The following is a 23,919-nucleotide window of genomic DNA, read 5'->3' as shown; positions in this document are numbered from 1 at the left end:
GTGCAGGGATATTAGTGACTTCACCAATAACGCCATTTGATCTCACACAACTCGTATTACCTTGTGTAGAATCATATTAAAAATCTATGATTATCAAGCACTCGTTTAGCCATGTTTTCCTGTTGAACCACTGTGCCTTGAAAGAACGGTTTTTGTCCAGCCTGACCGATGTTAAAATCCACTGATTAAACAAATATTTAATCTCCAATGGTACCAAATAACTTAAAACTTTCGACTTGACAACGATATTGCCTTACTATATAGCTAGCTAGTAGTGGCTAATATAATGGCTAACATTAACTGTGTAGCAAGGCGGATACAGTAAACATTTTTGACATATCGATGTGCTACTTTTTAATGGTAAGTCTCAGCATGGAGTTTATTTAAAGTACGTGCGCATGTGTATTCAACCGTTCCATTCACCAAATGAAGACTGCCAGGAGAAGTATGCAACAGATACAGGAACATATTTAGAATTTATTGTACAGTGCTCCCGTAGGCACATGTAACAAAACGATCTAAACTATGGAAATAGTAAATTATGATGTTACTTTGAATCGATGCACTGCTATTCAGCGACATCTGGTGGGGCCAAGACACACTGACCCCTGATGTAGGGCGGTGTCTGTTACCCATTCGGGTACGATTGTCGTGACGATTATGCTGTCGCACACAAATAACATCAGATCTTAAAAACATTCTTTGGTCATGAGTTAAAATCGTTGGTCTTTGAATGTGTAATGTAATGCTTCACGGCAGCGATTTAAAATGCCCTTGCGACCAAAGGCAGCCTTATCTTCTGGCAGATTCAGATAGTTTTACTCCAAACCCTCAGAGTGACCAATGCTACAACTCCAATTGCAGAAACAGGCGTCGTGTAAATTAATCCTGGTAGCATCCTGAAATTACTCTTGGACGGCCAACTTCGATGGCAGTATCGAACGAAAACGATGAAGGACTCAAAAGATTGTGGCAGCATAGGAAAGACCTTTTTGATATCTCATTTTGTTAAGAATACGTTGCATATGGATGACAAAAGCAGAACATCGTAAATTTGTAGCATCGTGGATTTATCGCCAGAAAAACGTTATTTTATAATCTGAGCAAAAGTGAGGCCACTCAGTTTGTCATATTTGATCAACATTTCAGATGCGGCATCTTTTACGTTGTGACATACAACAAAACTATAAAATCACAGGACTCGCACAATGTAAAACTGCAGACCTGGAGTGCCATCTGCTGGACTAAACAACACATGCGTCCCCGTGCACTTGCCTGGCTACTACTGTATCTGCACGTTAAATAAGCTTTCCATTTAATGATCTAATTTAGAAAAGACTTCACCCTAATTTCTCTTTGTTTCTGTATCAGAGAAAGGTATTTAGAAAACGTAAATCACGGAATATAATGCAAAATCTGCATAAAAGCACTCTGAAGGACCTCTTTCCAAATTTTTTTTTTTTTTCAAAAAAGTTACGTAGGTAAATGTAACGGAGTAAATGTACATACATACACACGTACACAATCTCTCTCTCTCTCTCTCTCTCTCTCTCTCTCTCTCTCTCTCTCTCTCTCTCTCTATATATATATATATATATATATATATATATATATATATATATATATATATATATATATATATATATATATATATATATATTATTACGTATTATTATTACGTATTATTAATAACGTATTATTATTCATGATGTGACAATATTATCTGAAAATGAATTAAAACACAATGAGGGATCCTCAAAATAGTTTTATTGACTTAAAAAAAAAGTTATTTAATTGAGAAATATTCAAGTGATTAAAGTAAATAAAAGTTACAAGTCTTAAACGAATACGTACCACCCAGTCTTTATTGTCCGCTCTGCTCCGCTGCCGGTCATGTACTGATACTCAAACATGCGTATGGGTCTCGGTTGTGTGTCTCGCTCTCTCTCACTCACCCAATCACTCACCCATACCACTCTCCTCCCATTCGCTGATTCTCTAAGTCACACTTCCTCACAAGTCCTCCCCGCTACCATGCAGGAAAAACTTTCTGACCAAATTGATATATTGCCCCTCACCACTCCTCTCCCCTATCATGCAGGAAAAACTTTCTGCCAAAATTGATATATGGTGCCCCCCCCCCCCCCCAAAAAAAATCCTCCCAGGGTCAGAACTAGGCCAGAAAGATCAAATTTTGCCGCCTTTTTTCTCTCCCCAACCACCCGGTCAGGCCAATTCTGTGCAGCATGCAACTGCTCCCACAAACCAGACCTTCGTACCCGCTCATTGAAGTGTAGTTGTACCCCCGATGTTTGAGTAGGAATCATTGAAATACTGTGATTAAAAAAAATTAAAGTTTTTAGTCTCATACTACACCAGTTTTTCTCCACTTTCTCTGTTCAGTGTCCTCTCTGACACATACTCTGCAGTCAGAGGTCACTGACACACACACACTCTCTCTCTCTCTCTCTCTCTCTCTCTCTCTCTCTCTCTCTCTCTCTCATTCACACACACACACACACACACACACACACACACACACACACACACACACACACACACACACACACACACAGACAGACACCTCTTCCACGACACCTCTTCACATCTTATTTGCCAGATGTACTCAAACAGGGTAATAAGTAAACTTTTCAGAAAACATCACAAAGTTTTCATTTATTTTTTTTCCTCTGCTCTCTAATCAACGTGCTTACTCTATAAGTTTTATCACACAAGGTTTCTGTCCGTTATCACACGTTGTACTCTTACCACTTTCAGTGCACTCCACAACTGAGAGAGGTGTTTGGGCGAGGGAGGGACGTAATTTACAACTTTTATCCGAAAACCATCTCTTTCCCCACCGACTTTTTCTTAAAACCGTATTTTCAGTACTTCACTCCTTTAGTTCACAGCCGTAATTGTAAGCGATACATCTGAAAACTTTGCCAAGTCGTCCGAACGAACATAGACATGGATCAACCGTTATCCTTTTTTTATCAACAGGTAAGCAATTCAGTAATGCTTAACTAATTCATGCTATACCTTATAATAGTATAAGTTACTAGAAAGACTGACGTGTATTTATCTATTTATTTAGCTAATGGTTAATATACTTTATCGTGCGCTGTATGATTTAACTCGGTGGGGCTTAGCGTCGTAATTAATTTCAGGTCTAGATAAAACATACATTTTAACAAACAATCAATACGTATTATCTACAAGCTATCGTAACTATTCTTTTGCGAGCTATTTAGGAAAGGATATTGTCAATGTCTTTATTCTGTTGATTATTGGTCAATATGTAATATGACCGTTCTGCCATAGAGTACTTGAAACATTTTGATCGACTAAAACTCTTTTGATCGACGGCTATTCTTATTCTCATGGCTAGCTAAATAGAAAAACTTTAGCTTCGAAGTCGGTGAATCTATTTACTTAAATTAACCAATACATGACGTAACATCAATGCGGTTTTGGTATAAAGGATACCATCATGGTGATCTTTTCTACTCATGGTCTATAATTCTCTTATATGCATTACCATAGTTTCCGACGTTCACGAGTTCCTTGACTCTGTGGAGAGAATTGCCAACCAAGGTAATTTCTTATTTGTGAACGTTTATAATTTTAAATTTTATGTATTTGTTTTGTTTAATTTTTTGTTACTTTTTATTTGCAGATATAAAGACACAAGCTGATGAAACAGTTCATATACTAAATAAGTTGTTACAAGATAATCTTCTAGAGTGCGTCTACCATATGTTAAAAGTTATATATGTTAAAAATGTCTAAAGGTTTATGCAGTGCTTTAATCACACAGAGGCAAAGGGGGTGAATCTCGCTGCCGTCATCCACTATTCAGCGAGCCCTCCGGGGGAGCTCACAAAAATTTACCTCGTACAAACGGCAACGTCTATAGAAACGTATACAGAGGTCACTGTGGCTTATAACATACATCTAAATAATTCTAGGCATATTCACGCTGTTCAACCACACTAACATGTAGGCCACCATCTCCACGTATGTATATTTTTAAAAGCATGTTTATTAATCACATTTATACTGGAATAATTGGATCTTTTTTTTTTCTAAGTTGACTCGGACTACGGAGATCAGGAATTTAGTCTGTTCGACTGGGAGGCTGATTTAAGAGCGCCTTCCCAATCATGTGAGTGGTCGGATAAAGAATTCTAACTAATTACTGAAAATATTCCATAATTTTCCTGCTCAATTCCTAAAGCTTTTATCAAATGTGTTTAGTCAGCAGTGACACGTCGTATCAGGATCAGACACTACTGCATATGGCGTACACAAATGCAATGAGTAGATACTTGGGTTTAACCCTGACAACTTTCCAGTTTTCCCATGTCATTCATCCTGTAAACTATACATGATTGTAAAGTAATATTCCAATGGGTTCTGTCATCGTTAAAGAACTCATGATGCCAAGACAAGGTTAGTCAATCATCTAGTTTGGGTCAAAGCAAATATATGGTTTAGTACAGTTTGGTGCAGGTGCAAAACTGCTGTCCTGCTGTCTAAGTCATGCAATGTACTCTCGTATTTATGAGTCCTAATATATTACAGATTTAATTATTCAGAATTTAATTACAGATTGAATTATTCAGAAATAAAATTGAATCCTTTACTGGATAAAACATGAGGCAGGCTACAGAAGGATTTGTAGGGTTTAAATATTATTCATTTTTTAAATATTATGTAATATTCAGGACAATGGTGACAAATTTTGGACCAAGCTCTACACGTAAGGCATTTCCCAGCTTTGATAAGCAAAGCTCATATGCATATACAGTATGCACACTCTCCACTATACACATATACTCAATAATTTTATGCATATATTTCCATAATTATGATTTCAATGTTACAGAGTAAAGTGTTAGGTTGGTGTTACTGTGCACTGAAACAAAATATCTAACCACACAAGTAAGGTCTGAGAGAAGTTTTCGTTAAAAATAGAGGCTGAATTGATATTTATGTCTAACTCAATGTCAATGCCAACTGTTCCAGAGAAAGAGCCTCTAGAATGTGCACAAACATATTCTGCACATTACTAAAGTTTGAAGGAAAGTTGCAAACAAAGCCTCTAAAGGTCAAGAACACATTCATAAGGCTCTATTTAAGAATCTAGCTAGACAGCAAAGTACTAACTCCTAAGGCCCTATTCAAAGAGCCTGGGATGAAAAATGTGTACAATAAAACTCATAACACCCTATTTCAAAGAGAGCCTACAACTGACAACGATGCACAAACTCAGCCCTAAAGAGCTGCGTCTACCGTGTTGGTGCCATGTGGTGAATACTGACTACTGAATTTTTATTTTTCATTAAATTTTACTTCTAAGCATGTCTAATTTTAACTTGTGTCTAAACAACAGTGTACAGATTAAGTTTGGCAACAGTTTAGATAGAGTTCATATCATAGCAAGGATCGAGCCGCGGACTCGTCACAAATGTTAAGAAAATTACAATGAATAATGGGCCGAGGACCTCGTCACCTCGCTTGTTGAAGGATGCCCGGGCCTGTTTTGAGACGCAGTCCGCCCATGCTCCTGACTAGCTAACGTCTCTGCCCTGCAGGAAAATTTAACGTTAATGTCAATACATCATTTTGTGCTGGAACTGTAATTGTAGAAAAAAGATCCAAAAAATGTCAGTGATTGTATTAAGTGGTGAAAATGGGCCAATTTGCGAATGCTAAATCAATCAACAATCACTACTGACGTTAATGTTACCTGGAATTTACCTGGTAAGTTAATTAACCGCTAGCCACACATTCATGTAGCGTCCAACAGAGGTCATGGACCTGTTCAGCTAACGTTAATGTTTTTATACTTAGTTATTTAGTTAAAAGTATACTGAGAAAATGAAAATGAATACTAGTCAGATGATATAATTATAAAAGAGACTCGTAGCTACTAGATTTGAGTCAGTCTTTCCTGACAAAACAATTACCAGTTGGATTTAAAAAACAAAACAAAAAAACAAACAAACAGGTTGTTTAACTTCCTAGTAGGATAGTAGGCATAGTAGAATGCATAAACACACACACACACACACACACACACACACACCACACACACACACACACACACACACACACACACACACACACACACACACACACACACACACACACACACACACACACAGAGAGAGAGAGACAGACAAACAGACAGACAGACATACATACATACATAACAACAGACACCTATTAGCCTTCATATATGCATCAAGGTTCTTTCTTGTCCCTCAGTTAGTGATGATATCTCATTTCTGTCCACTCTGGTTCAAAGTAAAGACAGAGAGGGACAGAGTATAAGGATAGTGACAGGATAGGGAGAGCAGGTGATAAATGTTCTGCCACTCAGTCTGGCAGGGGGAACATATTCTGATAGAAAAGTGATGTCAATACATACCCTCTATACACTCAACAGTGCTCCAAGTAATCTACATAATACAGTAATGTTCAAAATAGACCTAGTTTTGGTATGATTTCTGATTATTTATATTTTATTTTTAAAAATGTACATACAAGAAAACAGACAGTCCATATATGAGAGATTCCAGATCTTGTTCTGGCAGGAACTGGCACAATATAAGCACTGGTTATGTTGCAGTTTTTCACAGGGTATTGCTGCCTCACTCCATATCTGTGCATCTTTAAGAGTTCACTATTTCAAGGCCATATATTTAATGGCTGGGTTTCATTGATGTAAGTTGATCAACCGGTCCTGCAAGAATGCTGTAAGTTGCAATAATGATTAGGCTTCTTTAATGATGTTTATGGGCTCAAATAAGAGGTTCAGTTGTTTTTTCTTATGATTCTGATATCTACATTTTTCTAATTTTTTTTACTGCAGTCGTTGACAGGTTTGTACTGAAAAAAAACCCCCATAGAAATGATTGGTAATGAAGTCCACCTAAAAAAAATTGTAATAGTGTGGTGGTTGTGTGGTTGCTCCAATAAATGTTGTTTCTTGACAAATGGGTGTTAAATATCCTGCTGCTTTTATTACCAACACTTCCGGTTTAGATCCGGTTTAGTTTGCATACAGGTTCAGGTGAGCTGGGAGAGACCTGGAAGGTGGACCATCTGCATATTGTGTGTGAGTCTGGCTATTGTGTCTGAGTCTGTATCTGGGGTCCCCAAGGACTGTGTGTGTCAGCGAGGTTGTGCATGAGAAAGGGACTTGCAAACAGTATGCAAATGCAAGATGCAATCTTTATTGGATGAACAGACAATCTTGGATTCAAATAACATGCAGAAAATAAGGTGTTGAGTAAACAACAGGTAGAGAAGACTTGAGAGACAAAAAAAAAGGATCAGGCAAAGAAACATCTTGATAATAAGGTGTAGGGCTTTTCAGGGTATAATGTTGAATAATTCATCCTAATCCTAATGTGGTGCATTAACTAAATTGCTATTTGTCAACATCCACTACTGGGCAAGTCTTGCACCACCAAAGAATAATAACTATACAAGATGTTTCATATTACTGATCAGGGAAGTGTACATTTGCTCAAAGCAAAAAGTATTTCAATAATATTGCCCTCAGACTGCATCTTTTGACTTTGGTTGCTTTTTACTTCACATTTCCATGTGCAAAAGATCCCACACAACTTTATGTGAAAGGTGGAGCTTTGTTCTGCTGAATCTATAAGAGTCAAGAAATCAATATTTGGTGGAATAACCCTGATTTTTACAGCTTTCATGCGTCTTGGCATGCTTTCCACCAGTCTTTCACATTGCTGTTACACCACTCCTGGCACAGAAATTCCAGGCGCTGGGCTTTGTATGATGGCTTGTGACCATCCAGCTTCCTCTTGATCACTTTCCAGAGGTTTTCAGTGGGGTTCAGGTCTGGAGATTGGGCTGGCCACGATAGGGTCTTGATCTGGTGGTCCCTCATCCACACTTTGATTGACCTGGGTGTGTGACATGGAGCATTGTCCTGTTGAAAAAAACAGTCATCAGAGTTGGGGAGCATTGTCAGAGCAGAAGGAAGCAAGTTTTCTTCCAGCACAGTTTTGTAAGTGGCTTGATTCATGTGTCCTTCACAAAGACAAATCTGACAAATTCCAGCCTTGCTGAAACACCCCCAGATCATCACCAATCCTGCACCACATTTCACAGTGGGTGCGAGACACTCTGCCTTGTAGGCCTCTCCAGGTCTCTGTGTAACCATTACATGACCAGGTGTTGGACAAAGTTGAAAATTGCACTCATCAGAGATGACGACTTTACTCCAGTCCTCTACAGTCCAATCTTTATGGTCTTTCGCAAACTTCACTCTGGCTCTTCTTTGCTTCTCATTGATGAAGGACTTTTTTCTAGCTTTGCACAACTTCAGCCCTGCCTCCAGAAGCCTGTTTCAAACCGTCCTTGCTGTGCAATTCACCCCAGCTGCTGCATGCCATTCTTTTTGTAGGTCACTTCATCTTACGGTTGTTAAGTGACATTCGAATGAGGTGGCAATCATCACGGTCGGTAGAGAGTCATTTTCGTCCTCTGCCAGTCTGTTGCTGTTGTTGTCCCATTTGTTTGCTGCTTGACCTTGTTCTTATGAACTGTAGTTTTCAAGATAGAAGCAACCTGACGCTAACTGTATCCCTCTGCAAGTAAAGCTACAATCGAACCCTTCTTTTCCTCATCAACCTTTCTTTTCAACTCTTTTGGCATAGACTGTAGCTGTATTTTGCCTACACTTACTTTTCAGGTAGTCCTAGCACTGTTCTTCCCATCCAGCTGGTTCTATAACAAGAGAATAGTGATTACAGCAGCAGTGGTTTTTAATAATAACAAAATAGGATTTTGTTATGGTGATCATCTATTCAGCATCTAATTAAGTAGAATGAGGTGTGTCTGTGATGGAATTCAACACTTGAATGGCTGCTGTACATGTGGAGATGCTGATTTAAGAAAAAATTGGAGTGGTCTCTTTTTTTTTTCCAGAGCTGTATGTTTCAGTAGATCCTATGTTTTTATATAGTGTTCAAGCAGAATATAAATACTTACTGGACTGATAAATAACTTAGATTTTCTTGACTAGTTCTTGGATACTTTTGCACCATACGGTATGTACATTTTCTTTAACTATCTGGTTGGTATGACCTACCCTTATATTTTACTTATTTTACTTACTCTTGTGTTACAAATCTGTTACCCATAGATGTCGCTGTTGATTCGTGTCATCAGAGGACAAACGTTTACAATTTTATCTTCAAACATAATAGGTATTTTTATCATCTTCAAACATTTTTTATGCATGTGACTTTGATTCAGATCAAGTATTAAAGAAAAAGACCCCACACCAAATACTGCAAGTTATGTTTTATTTCCATGTATTATTTCCTTGTATTATCATGAAAGGATTTTGCTCTGATATGAAAAATGAAAATCTTATGATGCACACATATCAAAATGATAAACCTATTTTGCAATATAAACACCGAAAGCTTCTTTGCTTTCTCTCTCCATGTAAAGTCTTTCCTGTTAGAAGAGGTAATGAATGAGCTGAGTTAACAGAGAGTAGCTTTGGCTCCACCCTTCAGCTTGAGGCTACACCCATGAAAAGGACATATATAAGTAGGAAGGTTCATGCAAAGCAGAAGAGCACACATCTGCTGACGAGCGGCGCTTACATCACAAAGCGCATCCAACAAACCAGCCAGTAACGTATGCTTCTTTTTTTTAAAGAGGGAAGGAAACTGTAGTGATTTGGGTACAGTAAAGTGAGAGAAGTAAAAGAAACTTAAGAATGGACCCCAAAGTTTCACCAAGTGCCCCTTCTGCTGATGGAGAGGAGAAATTGGGCATGGATAATCAGCCTCCTCCATACCAGAACAATTATGGTGCTGATTGCCTGCTACCTCAAGGGGTTTTCCCCAACCAATCTGGCTACCCTCCAGGGCAGCCTCACGAAGCTCCATATGGTCAGCCCTACCAGGTACCGTACCAGGGTATGTACGCCGGCCAGCCCATCGTGGTCGCACAGCCTACTATGTATGTGACGTCTGGACCACTTGCTCAGCCTTTGCCTGATTACTTGGGTTATTCCATCTTCACACTATTGTGCTGCTGCCTACCAATAGGTATTGCAGCACTCATCTGCTCTATAAATGTAAGTATGAATTATGTATTTGTCAGTAATGATGCAAAGTGATATCAAGTGCACATTTTTATTGTTTTGAAAATGGTGATCTTAAGAGAAATGTACATTTCAGAACAATTAAAGTGATTTTGGGCTTTTCTTTAATTCAGAAATGTGATGCTTATGTCAACTTACAAATACGTCTAGACAATACTTGTTTAAAACATCAATACAGAGTACAGAGTATCAGAATTATTCATTAAATGTACAGTTCTGCATAATTACGTTTGATGTGAACTGAGTTTAAAATCAAGGATATAGGTTTTACCACTTACCCAGTATAATGAGAAACTATGCCAGATGTTATGCATAATAACAATTCCTAGTGTCCAGTAGTGTGAATGTGATATGCATTTATACTCTACAGAAAATCTATATATAGAAAGGCAGTCAATGGTGAAATGTCAGTGAATGCTGTACCTGAAGATATCCCACTATTCAAGCAAGAATTGAGAAGGGTCTTTTCAGTTGTTTGGCCAATGTTGTGAATGACCTCAGGATGGAGGATGAATGTCTTAGGATGGAGGGTCAGTTTGTGTCATGCAGGATCAGCGTTTTGTGATGTCTATTGATCATGGTATCATGATCGATACTTATGGTAGATAGCAGTCCATATTGTTTTTTTTCTTCATGAAATAAGGGTTGTTATGAGAAAGGCAGCACAATACAGTATCGTCTGTACTGTACATGGAGGTCCAGACTGTTATGTCGGAGTGGCTGGCTATTCTGAGTAAAAATTATTTGTAGGGAAGGTCTGTACTGTATGCCCTTTAAAGAGCTTTCCATACTTTTCTTAATTTAATGAGATTTCTCATCTTGACATCTGTTTAAATAAAATTTTATTTAGGTACTCCTTAGCTGGACATGTGTTCACATGACTTGGTGAAGAAGTGAATGCAAATTATTATTTGTTGTTTTATTTCTGATTCTGAACTTACTAGGCCAAGACACCATAGACATAAAATTGTTAACAAGACAAATTAAACCAAAGTCTAATCATGAGTCTTTCATGTTTTTACATTCTCAACAATGTCACGGAACGCTCACCTCCCGCGAGGCACGTGGTTTGGCCAGCCACGTGCAGTGGGAGGACTTTCATTTGTGGCCACGCCTGCACACACCTGTACTTCGTTTCGTCTGTGTGTATTTAAACTCATGTCAGGGTGTGCAGCGTTGCTGCTCATTGTTGACGTAACGTGTTGTTGATGGTGATGTTAAATATTCTACTCATCGTTGTTAGATGTGTACGTGTTTATCATGTTCGTTTAATGTTAATCGTCTCATGTTCTTTGTTTGTAAACACGTGTGAGTACCATTGTCTTTAAATGTTAATAAATGTTCGTCCCTGTCGTTGGAGCCTGTGCATCCTGCCCTTGGGCACTCGGGCCACCACGCGTTACAAACAAATAACATTCTCTTAAAACAATTTAAATAAAGTTGCCTTCATCTAATAAAATGAGAATAGCTGAAATATTTAATGGCACCAAGGCATGTCAGGGATTGACTCCAGTCAGAAAAAACTTTCCTTTTTGATATTCATCCATGCATATCCTCTCAGCCTATGTTTTCAGACCTTTGCCTCAGGTTTAATAGGGGATTACTTAATTATTACTATAGTGATGCATTTGAAATTGCATTTTGAATCTTGAGTCCCATGGCAATGACATGCATTTGAGTAAAAAGAATATACAATCGCCATTACATATGTCATGTTTGTGTGACATGAATTTTCAATTTCTTCAGTGGTCATCATCCTTGCTGACAAAACTGTATCACTGAAGCTTGGAGTCAGCGCTGTTTTTGTATGGTTAACTAATGGTTGACCTTTTTAATGCAATATTGCACAAGGGACTGGTCATCTAACCAAACCCTACCTTTCCCATTTAAAATATACTTGATTCTTAGATTAAACCACACAAAGAACATTAGACTGAATAGAGAGTCACATGGCATTAAACAAATATTTGAGGGTCTAACAATTCAGGCATGTTCTAATTAGCTGAACTAAGCAGAAGCTTACTGTGACTTGAAGTGACAGATGGACAACATCATAACAACAACATATTGCAACAAAGAGACAACAAGTTCAGTATGTTTGAGCAATTTAATTGAAAAGGTAGCATGTTATGTCAAAACTTTGTATTTCCCAAGACAGATGTAATTTTATCAACCCACAAACTGACTGTTTTTTAAGTACACCACAAGTAATCTCATGTCAGGAATTGAATCTTCAGAGGATTCTGAATATATATAAAGTAACTTTTTAAGATGATGCAGCCACATTGCATCTGTATGCCATATAAAACACTCTTACTGTACAGTGAGATTACATTATCTAGCAATGAAACATTTTCTCTTTGCTTTTAAAATTGGCCAAAGTAAGATGCCTTAGGCATATTTAATGACAGCCTTTATTTTAGTTATGCGCATTTGGTAACTCAAAATCTTGCCTATGTAGACAACTCACTAGGTATTGAAACACTTCCTCCTTATATACTTACTTATATGGTAACTCTGGGGTCTGTAACAAGAAGTGCTAGGTCCCAGTAATTTGACTTGGAATGTCCTACAGGCCTTTTTAGGCCATGCTCTTTTTTTTGTTTACTGTTCTGTGTCAATGGTGCCATATTTCAGTCTTGTTGCTCCCATAAAACAAGTTTAACTACCTCCCTTTTTAAATTTTGCCTAAGTAAAGCAAATGTTTTACTTGAAAATAATATGCCAGTGGAAAAATATAACCTTTATTCCCTGTGTAAATTGAGTTTTGCAAGCTTAAAGATCCAGAATGCATTATCTGTGATTATACTTTAGTTATGAACCATTTTAAGTCATTTTAGGGGTTATGTAAACAGCTTTAGAACAGCTTTCCCAGACATGAGAACTGTGGCAGAATATTTAAGCTTATGCATGCTATTGTTCAGCAAGAGAAGTGTCTTATGGAGTAAGTCCATTATAGGGAAAGTACAGAGTAAGTTGTTTATTTTTTTCAAACATTTTTAACCCATATATAGCTAATCAATTTAAGTTTATTAGTCAATGAAGCATTCATCTGTGCATCAGTAATTTTATTTAATTAGGATTTGTTTTCATTTATTTCTTATAAAATTAACTCAGTTAGCTTTATTAAATTAGGAAATGAAAATATTGAATTGTACTAAAATGAATATTAGCGCAGGGCTAAGTGGCAGCTGCACTGTGACTGCCTTCAAAGCAATATAGTCAATCAGTCACATTAGCTGAGTGGTACTGCCTTTCCTCCTGTGCCCCTTTAATGGGAGTCATGTGCATTCTGGGGGACAGGCTGGGTGCAGTACTCTGCAATTGTAGTGATTTCTTAGACTGGGAGAACACACACAGAAAATGCTATTAGTCATAAGTGTTGTTCTGGAGAATGCTATTAATTGAACAATCAGCTATAACTGCTTGCTGTTTAGATTAGGGACCCATTTTGTACATAGACCATGCAGAAGCAGGCTTTTGTAAAGAGATCGTTGATGGCATGAATGTATTTGATCGAATTGAAATGTTTCAACTCTTGCAGATAGCCTTGCTGCATGAAAAGTATTCTAATGCTCTTTAAAGTCTTAATGGAGTATAACATTCTGGCACCAGCAGGAGTCACATGCAAACTTTCAGGAACGGTTTGTTTAAAAATGATGTTAACATTTTATAATTCAGCCCACATTTTAGAGTGTAACTGCCTGACATTTATTTTGTAATTTCCCAGAACATATGGTGTAAGGTCCTGAATCAGTAGAAGTAGTGCCATTTTCTCTGAAGCAACCGCTAAACTACATTGTGTGAAGGTTTTGGGTTTTTTGTTTTGTTTTGTTTTGGGTTTTCTTTCCTGATGGGCTCTTTGAGTCATATAAAACTGGAAGACTGCATTGTGCAGCTCAGCAGAGCAGGTACATTCTTACCATTTCAGCAAATAGGAGAGGTAGCTATTAGGACAATTTAATTAGCTTTACAAGTTTATGTATTTTTTTTACACACACACACACACACACACACACACACACACACACACACACACACACACACACATATATATATATATATATATATATATATATGCATGTCACATTTAATAAACTTATATCAATAAGAAAACTTATAATGCACTGTTTCAGGAATAAAAAAAACTAAACTTGCCAATGCCACATCCTCCACGTCATGTCAGACCCAAGTTGCTGCTAGGTCTGTTCTTTCCCCAGCACAAGCTGAAGCAACTCAGAGTTTGAACACTTCCTCACCACCTCAGCCAGTTTTGAAAGCTTTTCCAAAGCACACATATGGCCATACAGCCCCCATATGCATTTGAAGGCATACGCACATTTTTTATTTTTATTTATTTACTTCATATTTTAATTTAAACCAGTATCATTAGCTCTGCTGTCATCATTTACTATCAGGACCAGCTGCAATCCTTTTCTCTGATGTTCAGATGTGATGTAGCATTAGCCTCACGTCTAGCAGTAATATTTCACTAAATTATTTTAGTAATTCTCATCATGACGATCCATCTGATGGTGTAACATTTTATTTGAGCCTATATATACCTTTTATTTAATTTAATATCATGACAATCCCCTGAGATTATAGGGACAGATTTTCAATTTTATTAACTACCAACATATTTCACTGGTTAATGCTGGTTACTGTTTTTGAAGTAAATCCACAGATTATTTTCATTCTGGGCATTTAGCTGACATTTTTATCCAAAAAGCTTACATTAATGACTGAACATAACTTGAGCAACTTAAGTTTAAGGGTCTTGCTCAGGGGCCTGACAGTAGTAACCTGGGGTTGGTAGGACTTGAACTGCAAACTTTACAATTACTAATTGAGTTTCTTAACCACTGAGCTACCATGCTGTCGGTCTAGTATTACCCATGACAGAGGCTTGATGCACCAAACCCTCCACTGAGTTACCAAAAAAGAAAAGAGCCCATGATTCTATGAAAATATTGCATCTGTACATGAAGAATTTCTTATATATTTCATATTAATTTGACTGTAAGCATGAAGGATGTCACAGTAAATCTGCAGCATTGTGGTCCACAAAGAGGAGTAAAAAAACAGTATGTTTGATGGTCGGCACCTCTGGCTTTTCTTTCAGACACGAGATGCCAACATGAGCGGGAACAGACCTCAGGCAGAGAAGAGCTCCCACATGGCACGCATCTTGAACCACACGGCTCTAGGCCTCGGAATTGTGGCTATTGTTGTTTCTATTGTGACTGTTGTCGTCACAACCATTTCTGCTTACCACTTTGCACAATTAAATAAGCCCATTTAAATAAGCTGGCTCTAGTGTATATGTAATAATCTGCCTTTTAAAATCATCACTCACATTCTATAAATTATTTACTTTTGCTGAGGATTTGAAGATTTACCTATTAGCAATATGAATAATATATAGACCAATTATATAAAACTGTCCGATGTCTGAAATGTACCACAAAAAAAAAAGTGCATAAAAATGCAATACCAACATGTAATGACTTACTGTTTTCAAAATTGAAATAAATATCTTTATTGGTTGCCAATTACAATTATTTTTGTTTTAGAACAAAAGAAACAAAAGATGTTTTTTTCTTTCATCTACCACACTATGTAAATATCTTGGCAGCATAATGTATTTTTCATAGTACATGTATTTCTTTATCCTGCCTGCCTTATGTACATGAATACAGAGCAATTAAAATCATGATTTTACTGATTTGACTATATTAAACTATATTATGCTTTGCCTGGTTGGGAGGGGAGTGGGGGGTGGGGTCATCCCAGCTCTAGAGGACTATCAGGTGTTCAGGTATGGTTCAGGTGGGTAAGCAAATAGAGGTCTACAAAACATCTCAGTCTGACTGGGGTCCCTGAGATCAGGCTTGAAAACTGGCTTAGTACAGGCTTTAATCAATACTTTTTAATTATTGCTTTTGTTTTTGGAAAAGTACAAAAAATGGAAAAACAGTATAGTGCTTATGTAATATAAAAAGATGTTAAACAAAATAACAACAAAAAAGTGAAAAGAAAAGTCAGAGTCTTTGTTATTTGAATAATAGAGTTAATAAAGTGACTGATTTATCTAGCCTTATGAAAAGGGAACTACTTTTCTAATTTGAACCATTTTATATCTTATTTTTTGTTCAGAGAGACACCTTAGAATTATAATTGTATTTTGTTTGCTTCAATATTTATGAAATGATATGTTTTTTTTCTGTAGTGGCCTTTAAGATGGCCACTACAGAAAAGAAACAGACCCCAGAGCAGTCCTCAAGGTCCAACCAATTAAATTAATAAATTTATCAATTACAAAGGACCAGATTTGAGGTTCATATTTAAACATGCATGCCCTAGAGGTCGGTGAAATTATATCAATAATTAAGCAGTTATGTTGCGGCACAACAACTAAAAAAATGGAAGTGAATAGTCAAGTGGCAGAAGTATTCAATGACTAATTAGCCAAGTTATGGAATGCTCCTATCATATCCATAGACTCACGTATCAGTATACCTATGAGACATAAAAACTCCATCAGATCCGTAAGTGATGTCAATCTATGTAGCATTGGATAGGTCAAGAAGAAACTATCTAATCCTAACACACAAAAGGCCTGTTGTCCAGATGGCATACCTCTATGGTTACTGGAATAGATTGTTCAGAAGATCTTGTTCCTGTCGTCTCTCCAGTAAAATATGTTTTATTGGACTGGTATTTGTTCCTACAGTTTTGGAAATCAGCAAATGTTTTCCCTATACCTGTGAGCTTTCATTCTCATTCTGTAAGAAAAATGCTTGAAGACTTATTTAACTAATCTCCTGTTTGAAAAAAGTTTTAGAAAAGCGTTAAATAAGATCACACCTACAGTGTTGAATTACTGCCTTCCCGGAGGTAATACAGTTAATGTAAGCTGATATGATGGTGAGACTGAGCGGTCAGAGAATCTCTAGTTGCTTTTGCATTGAGGACTAAATGGATCAGTTTACATCATTGAAACTGAATTGGGGTGGGAATGTGTTGCTCGTCTCCATTTATATTGACTGAGTTGCAGTGATGAACATCCTGCCCAGTCCAAAGACAATTGATGGCTATACTGAATTGGTGAAGGCTGGGACAAAGACATAAACAGGAGAAATCCTTCTCCATGAATGGAGTACACAGGAGGAATGTGCTGCAGAAAGATAGGGAGAAACTATTTCCACAGCACTAGTTGAAGGGCAGACTTTTTTTTACCTTCTAGTGCTGGTGCAAATGAGTTGAGATCCTAAGTTTTTGCTCCTTGGCAGAACAGCTTTGAGTAAAGAATACTTCCATTCCTTAGGGAACTGAGGGAACCTTGGGGAACATTTGGAGGACCCACTATCCTAGGACCAATGTGTAAGGTTTCCCCCAAGGTCTATACAGGTGTCTTGAATGTATTAATGCGATTCACAACACTGACCAATCTGCCAGGACTATGAAGAAGTGAGTCATAGTCAATGCTACTGTCCTTGGTCTTAGTGCCAGGCTAATATAAGTTTTCTGCCGCCTCAGTTTCCAGGACAATTGGGGAAAGCTACCTAAATCATGACCGCCCAGAGATTGGTGTTTGTGAGGTTGAAGTGTCAGTGAAAGGTAAGTATGTGAGTGAATATGTATTATAGAGACCATGTCCCAATTTTCAGTCAGTAGCTGTTGGAGCTTCTGTGTTGACTATTGGAAGCATAATACCCTAACCCATAAAGATGCTGCCCTTTTTCACGCATCAAAGACACCCTTACTTCCTTTAAAAGTCCAAGTAGTACTCAACAGTTGATTTAACTAGTGCATATTGGCTAGTAAAGGGGATCCATGCAGTCAGAAGAAGATGCTATTTACTACACCAATGCGCTGTATCCACTTCAAACACATGCCTTTTGGTCTGCCCAGTGCCCCAGTAATCTTCCAGCGATTGATGGAGAGGTGTCTAAGAGAATAGTGTTATTATAGTTTTTACATTTTCATTAGTGTCTATTTTTATATTATTGTTTATTTTAGATTGGATTTAGTTCATTTTAAGAGTGTGGTAATGGATTTTTTATGTAGATTAATTTATTATTCTAGCTGTGTTGAGGAGATATCTGACTAGGTCATAATAAATTCTAAATGTATGATATATAAAATCTAAAATAATTTACAGTTTCCTTCCAACAAGTTTTGCCATTTTAGCATGGCTAAATTAGTACAATAATCTATTTACATTTTGCTGTGTTATGACTGGAATAGAGGGCATGCACGTGATGTCACTGGGGATGAGAGTAACTGCAGTTACACCCACTGAGTGGCATAAAGACTGAATGCCATCATTAGCAAAAGTAAGGTTAACCACAAGAAACACTTCCAGATTATTGAGTTTTGTTTATTTTTAAAATTGCAAAAATAAAGTATTTACACTCATGGAAAAAGGCTTCCAAAAATACACAAGTTTATGACTCCTACTGACTTCCTCAATCAGCCTCAGCAGGCATCAGCAAAGAAATAATGTTACAAACCTATAGGTTATGGAACCTCGTAGACATCCATCATACATTCAACTTCTCTTGTTACAACCCTGGGTAGGTTGGGGTTGTATGTGCTTTGTGTTTTGTGTTTGTGTTACATACTTTGCGATTCCTCCCACCTAGATAACTCCTCAGGCCTGTTCGTGTGCACTGTCAGGTGCAGAATATTCCTCATTATTCGTCGTTACCTGCTGTTCCTTTCCCCAGTTGGTTACCTCACCCTGGTACATTAAGGCCTACTTGGACACCTGGACAAGAGAAGCATTTTGTACATAACTGTAATATAGAATCATTGTATAGGTGTAAAGCATTTGGAAAGTATGGAGTTTGGCATCATTTTGTTTGTTTCCTCCTTTTCTTTTGTTTGGTTGTGTAACAATGGGAGGTGAGGCAAGATGCAGAGAGAAGCCGTGGATCAATGACACAGATGTTTATTGACACCACAACGAACTAAACGTGAAGCATAAAGAACGACACTAAGCTAACGAACTAGAACACAACAAATGCTAAGACACAGTATAGTGGCACAAGCACAACAGTATACAGCTAAGCATGTGAAATATGGGGTCAAAAACCAATGCAACTGATAACTAAACAAGACCTTAAATACACTCACTAACAAGGAATACAACAAAGAACAGGTGTAACACATGACCAATCAATAAGGGAGGGGTGAGGCAACATAGTCACACACACACACACACACACACACACACACACACACACACACACACACACATACACAGACACAGACATGGGGAGGAGTCAAGGAGGAGTGAGCCATGCCATGACAGTTTGTCTAGGGAATTAGGGGAAACCTATTTCCTGTCTGTTTTATTTTGGATAGGAAAGATTATTTTGCTTTTAGTTGTGGTTTAGTATTGTTTTGGCCTGGTCAGCTCCTATAGTGAACTCCCTCTACATTAATAATAATAATAATAATCATCATCATCATCATAATAATCATAATAATCATAATATTAATAAACCTCATCCTGGGTGTGGAAAATGATGTACAGAATATAATGAGGGGGTTGCTTTGTCTTCATGGCTTCCAATCATTAAGAAACCCAATGATTGTATACTGTTGCACTGTTGCTCTTATGGAGGCTTGACACACCATAACAGTAGTGTTTATGTACAGTCATGGCCAAAGGTTTTGAGACTAGCACAAATTCCTGTTTTCACAAAATTTGCTGCTTTCTGTTTATATGGTGGCAATTTGCATTAAACTGGATGTCTTTGCTTAAACTGGATGTATTTGCCAATAAAAACTTTTTTTTTGTTTTTTTTTGTAAATGCCATATCTGGCTTGTCCTCTCAGAGTGTTCATTAGTTAATGAGTTTATTCCCAGGGTTTCCATTTTAAAAAAAAAATTCTCCTAGCTTGATTTAATGATTAATCAAATTAATCAAATGAATTAATCAATGATTAATTAATCATTTCAAAATGTAATTATTTACAAACAACACTGAATTCTATAACCATTTTTATTTTGTAACTAGACATTTATATATTTATTGCAGCTATGAAGAACTTTGGTGTACAAAATATGTCCATCATATTGAAGGTTACTCATAAAATAAACAAAATTGTCATAAAAGAAGAGTATGGCCAACTAATTCCTGTTTAACCAGTCCAACAGTGAGTGTTCTTGCCACTCACAAATATGCAGATGGATTTGACAGAACAAATCACAATAAAAGCTGTAAAAACTATGTGTGATTTTATGTCCATGCACATTTATCTGGAATGCTGAGTTGTAGGAGAATGTCTCTGTGTGACCACAGTTCAGGAACTGAATACAACAGCTGTTTCATTAATGTGAATTCCTTCAGTTAACAAGTGGAAATAAGTGGTCCCACAATTCTCTTCATCTGTATGGTGCTGTACGTTTTGGGCTCAACAAACCATTAAAACATAAATCTGCTCAACCAGAAATAATTCAACAGGCCCAGAAGGCCAGTTACTAGATGTAACTACTGGATGTAACTCCTTGAGCCACTAACATCCATGGTGAAAGGGCATGATTATGGCTATACCGCTGGTGATGGGAGAATTATGGTGACTAGGTGCTTCAGCTCTGGTGGTGGATCCCTGGGTTATTCTGGTTGTGCTTGCATTGTTTTTTGGATGTAGAATATGAGCAGTATGTTTTGTATTTGGTCTGTACAGTATTGTAAGTCTTTGTATTTCACATGACATGGATTTGAAGGTACCTATAGTACTTACAGTTCTCACCTCAGCAGTGAGATTATCTTTATTTTCCTCAATGTCTTCCATCTTTGTAACTTGGATTGTGTCAATCCATACTTAACCCCCCCCCCCCCCCCCCACACACACACACACAGTCTCTGCATTTTAAGAAAGCTAAGGATGATGTACACATTAGTTTTGACAAGTTGTAAAGTGAACTGAACAAGACCGGATCTTCATACACACTCATCCTGGCCAATTGTCTGTATGCAGAGAAATCCTACCAGTTTCTGGAGGTAAGACCTTTGTTTATGGAAAAGTGGAAAATATCTAGCTTGACCACTTTGTAGATTTGTCATGCGAATCACTCTGTCTTGTGAATCCTTTGCTCATTTCCTTCATCACACAAATGGCAAAGCTCTGCATTATTTGTAGTGTACATATTAAGAAATATATCACTAAGAAAAAGCCCAAGTCAAAGTTAATTTGATTTTGATTAATTTGTTGAAAAATATTTGTGTATGAGAAAAGAGCTCAGATAAATGCTTGTATTTCATTAACCACAATTCAGTAGCAATTTCATTTGTTGTAGAAATTTCTGCATAACACAAAAACTCACTATAATGCTGAGCTGGAAAAGGTCGACTTCATATCATATGCGGAGGAGGCTCATATCTGGATTAATAAGTGGGTGGAACAGCACACAAATGGTTGGTACTTCACACAAATAAATGTGTTTATATGTCTTTATTGTATATTTATGCTTTGTGACCATAAATGAAACTGAACATAATCCAAATTTCTCTAAAGTAAAGGAAGCAAAAATGACCAAGCCTTCCTCAAAGGGGTTCACGCTGCTGCTGAAAAAATATGGCTCTACTGTAGATGTGACAAAAACACCCCAAACTCTACAGCCCTCAGTTGGGGCTCTGCATCCTGCACATGTGTTTTAATATAACAGTTCCTTGTGTTTTTAATGCTCAATATAGAAAAAATCAAGGACCTGCTAGCTGTAGGAATTGTTGACAGTTTGACCAGACTGGACTTGGTGAATGTCACCTACTTCAAGGGAAACTGGGAGAAGAAGTTTGAAGGGACTGCGACCAGGGAGCTTCCATTTCAGCTCAGTAAGGTAACTGGCAATCAAATGCCTCAAAATGTGATGTGATTTAAAAAAATAAATAAAAATACAAAATATAGTCCACATTGGTTACCAGACTGATATTCTTTAATAAACTGAATTCTCTGCAATATCAAACTATGCAGGGATTAGCATACTATGTTTATATTCATAATTAATAACTTCAAAGGCTTTGAAAGCCTTTGAAAGATAATATGCTCCTACAGTAAATTGCCTAGTGGATTCTCATCAATTTTTCATGTGCAAAAGGATTAATAATTCATGTGCATAATAATTAAATAAATACAAATTAATAGATACAAACAAATAAAGTGGGTCTTTCTCATATTCAAAGTTGCTTCATAGAGCATCATATAAGATGCATTACAGGTTTTATGACACTACGTGGCAAAAAGTAAACAAATGTAATGGGGTTTTTTTAATGCTCAGTGTAGAAAATATCAAAGACTTTATAGATAAAAAAAAAGTTGTTGAAAGCTTGACCAGAGCAAGGTAATGTGTATGTCAGTCTGAGGAAACAGAGCACTTTCATTGTCAGCAAGTGTTTTGCATGTCTCAACTCACATTTATGCTTTACTTTTGATTACAAGCAAAACGCAAGTAAGCCAGTGCAGTTGATGCATCAAAAGGCGAAGTTTCCACTGGCCTTTATTCCTGATATGAAGTGCCAGATTCTGGAGATGCCGCATGTGGGAAAAGAACTGAGTATGCTCATCATCCTGTCTAATGAGATAGCGGACAACATGACCGGCTGGAGAAGGTAACGGGGAATCACACAAACAGACTCAATGGATAAAAAACAGCTTGATTTACATGTAATGGGCAGTTGTGATGGAAAAGGCAAACATTCATATTAAACTAATAGCTGCACAGTCATTTGAAACTGACAGTTTGCTTTTTCTCAGCTGGAGCTGGTCAGCATGGACATGGCGGCCGCTTTCAATACCCACAAGAGCGATTTCTCCCTCATGTCCCCCTGCGATGACCTGGTGCTGTCCAAAGTGGTGCACAAGTCCTTTGTGGAGATGAACGAGGAAGGGACAGAAGCAGCAGCAGCTACAGCAGCCGTGTTGGTGGATTGTATACTTCCTCTGGCAAGCTTCGTGGCAGACCACCCCTTCCTCTTCTTCATCCAGCACAAACCAACACACACCATTGTCTTCTGTGATGATACTGCTCACTGGAAACTGCTGCAGGCTTTAAATATGTGAGTGCAGTTGGCACTTTGAGTGAGTTGTTACACAGCAATTATTGATTGGAAAAAGAATATGTTGGTTACCAGGGAGCTTCCATTTCATCTCAGTGAGGTAACTGGCAACCAAGTGCCTTAAAATGTGATGTGATTTAAAAAAACAAAACAAATTCAAATTGTCGTCCACGTTGGTTACCTGACTGATGTTTTTTAATAAACTGAATTCTCTGCAGTATCATACTATGCATGGATGATCATACTATGCTTATACTCATAATGAATAACTTCAAAGGCTTTGAAACTTATTTTTACGGATCAGGAAGTGCCAACTTCCAGATACTTAATCACTGGGCTGTCCAACCAGTGGAAATGCAGGTCCGTTAAAAGGTTCGCTAGTTTGCGGTTTGTGGAACCAGCATCAGATCCAGTATCAATCTCCATGAACTCCAAGATTTGGGTTTGTTGTTGAACCCACTTTCACAAATACTCCCACAGTCTTAATACTGAGCTTTATACTGCATATTTCATTGCCTTAAAGTAGCTATAAACCCATATTAAAAAAAACCCATTTTGTCATAATTGCTAAAACTCACTATGTCTTGACAGTACATAAGACAAATGATCTGTAAAAAAAACTCAGGCTCTTCTGGTTTCACTTAGTCCACCTATTGCCATTTGTAAGAATCCACC

The 23,919-nt window shown here is 37.4% G+C and overlaps 1 protein-coding gene and 1 pseudogene across 1 annotated transcript; both read left to right on the top strand.

Annotated features, from left to right (window-relative positions):
- Positions 1-9,645: 9,645 nt before the first annotated feature.
- Positions 9,646-15,844, top strand: LOC118241469 (synapse differentiation-inducing gene protein 1-like). Its single transcript, XM_035526546.1, has 2 exons — positions 9,646-10,144; positions 15,297-15,844. The coding sequence occupies exons 1-2, from the start codon at positions 9,782-9,784 to the stop codon at positions 15,474-15,476; spliced, it is 543 nt and encodes a 180-aa protein (XP_035382439.1). The 5' UTR covers positions 9,646-9,781; the 3' UTR covers positions 15,477-15,844.
- Positions 15,845-20,903: 5,059 nt separating this feature from the next.
- Positions 20,904-23,271, top strand: LOC113568775 (annotated as a pseudogene).
- Positions 23,272-23,919: the final 648 nt, after the last annotated feature.

This window comes from Electrophorus electricus, chromosome 5 (assembly GCF_013358815.1).
Source record: "Electrophorus electricus isolate fEleEle1 chromosome 5, fEleEle1.pri, whole genome shotgun sequence".
Lineage (NCBI taxonomy): Eukaryota > Metazoa > Chordata > Actinopteri > Gymnotiformes > Gymnotidae > Electrophorus > Electrophorus electricus.
This window is presented reverse-complemented; position numbering and strand designations above follow the sequence as displayed.

Coding starts and splice junctions, on each gene's coding strand:
- LOC118241469 (XM_035526546.1), top strand. CDS start 9,782: ATGGACCCCAAAGTTTCACCAAGTGCCCCTTCTGCTGATGGAGAGGAG. Junction 10,145..15,296: donor CACTCATCTGCTCTATAAAT/GTAAGTATGAAT, acceptor CTTTTCTTTCAG/ACACGAGATGCCAACATGAG.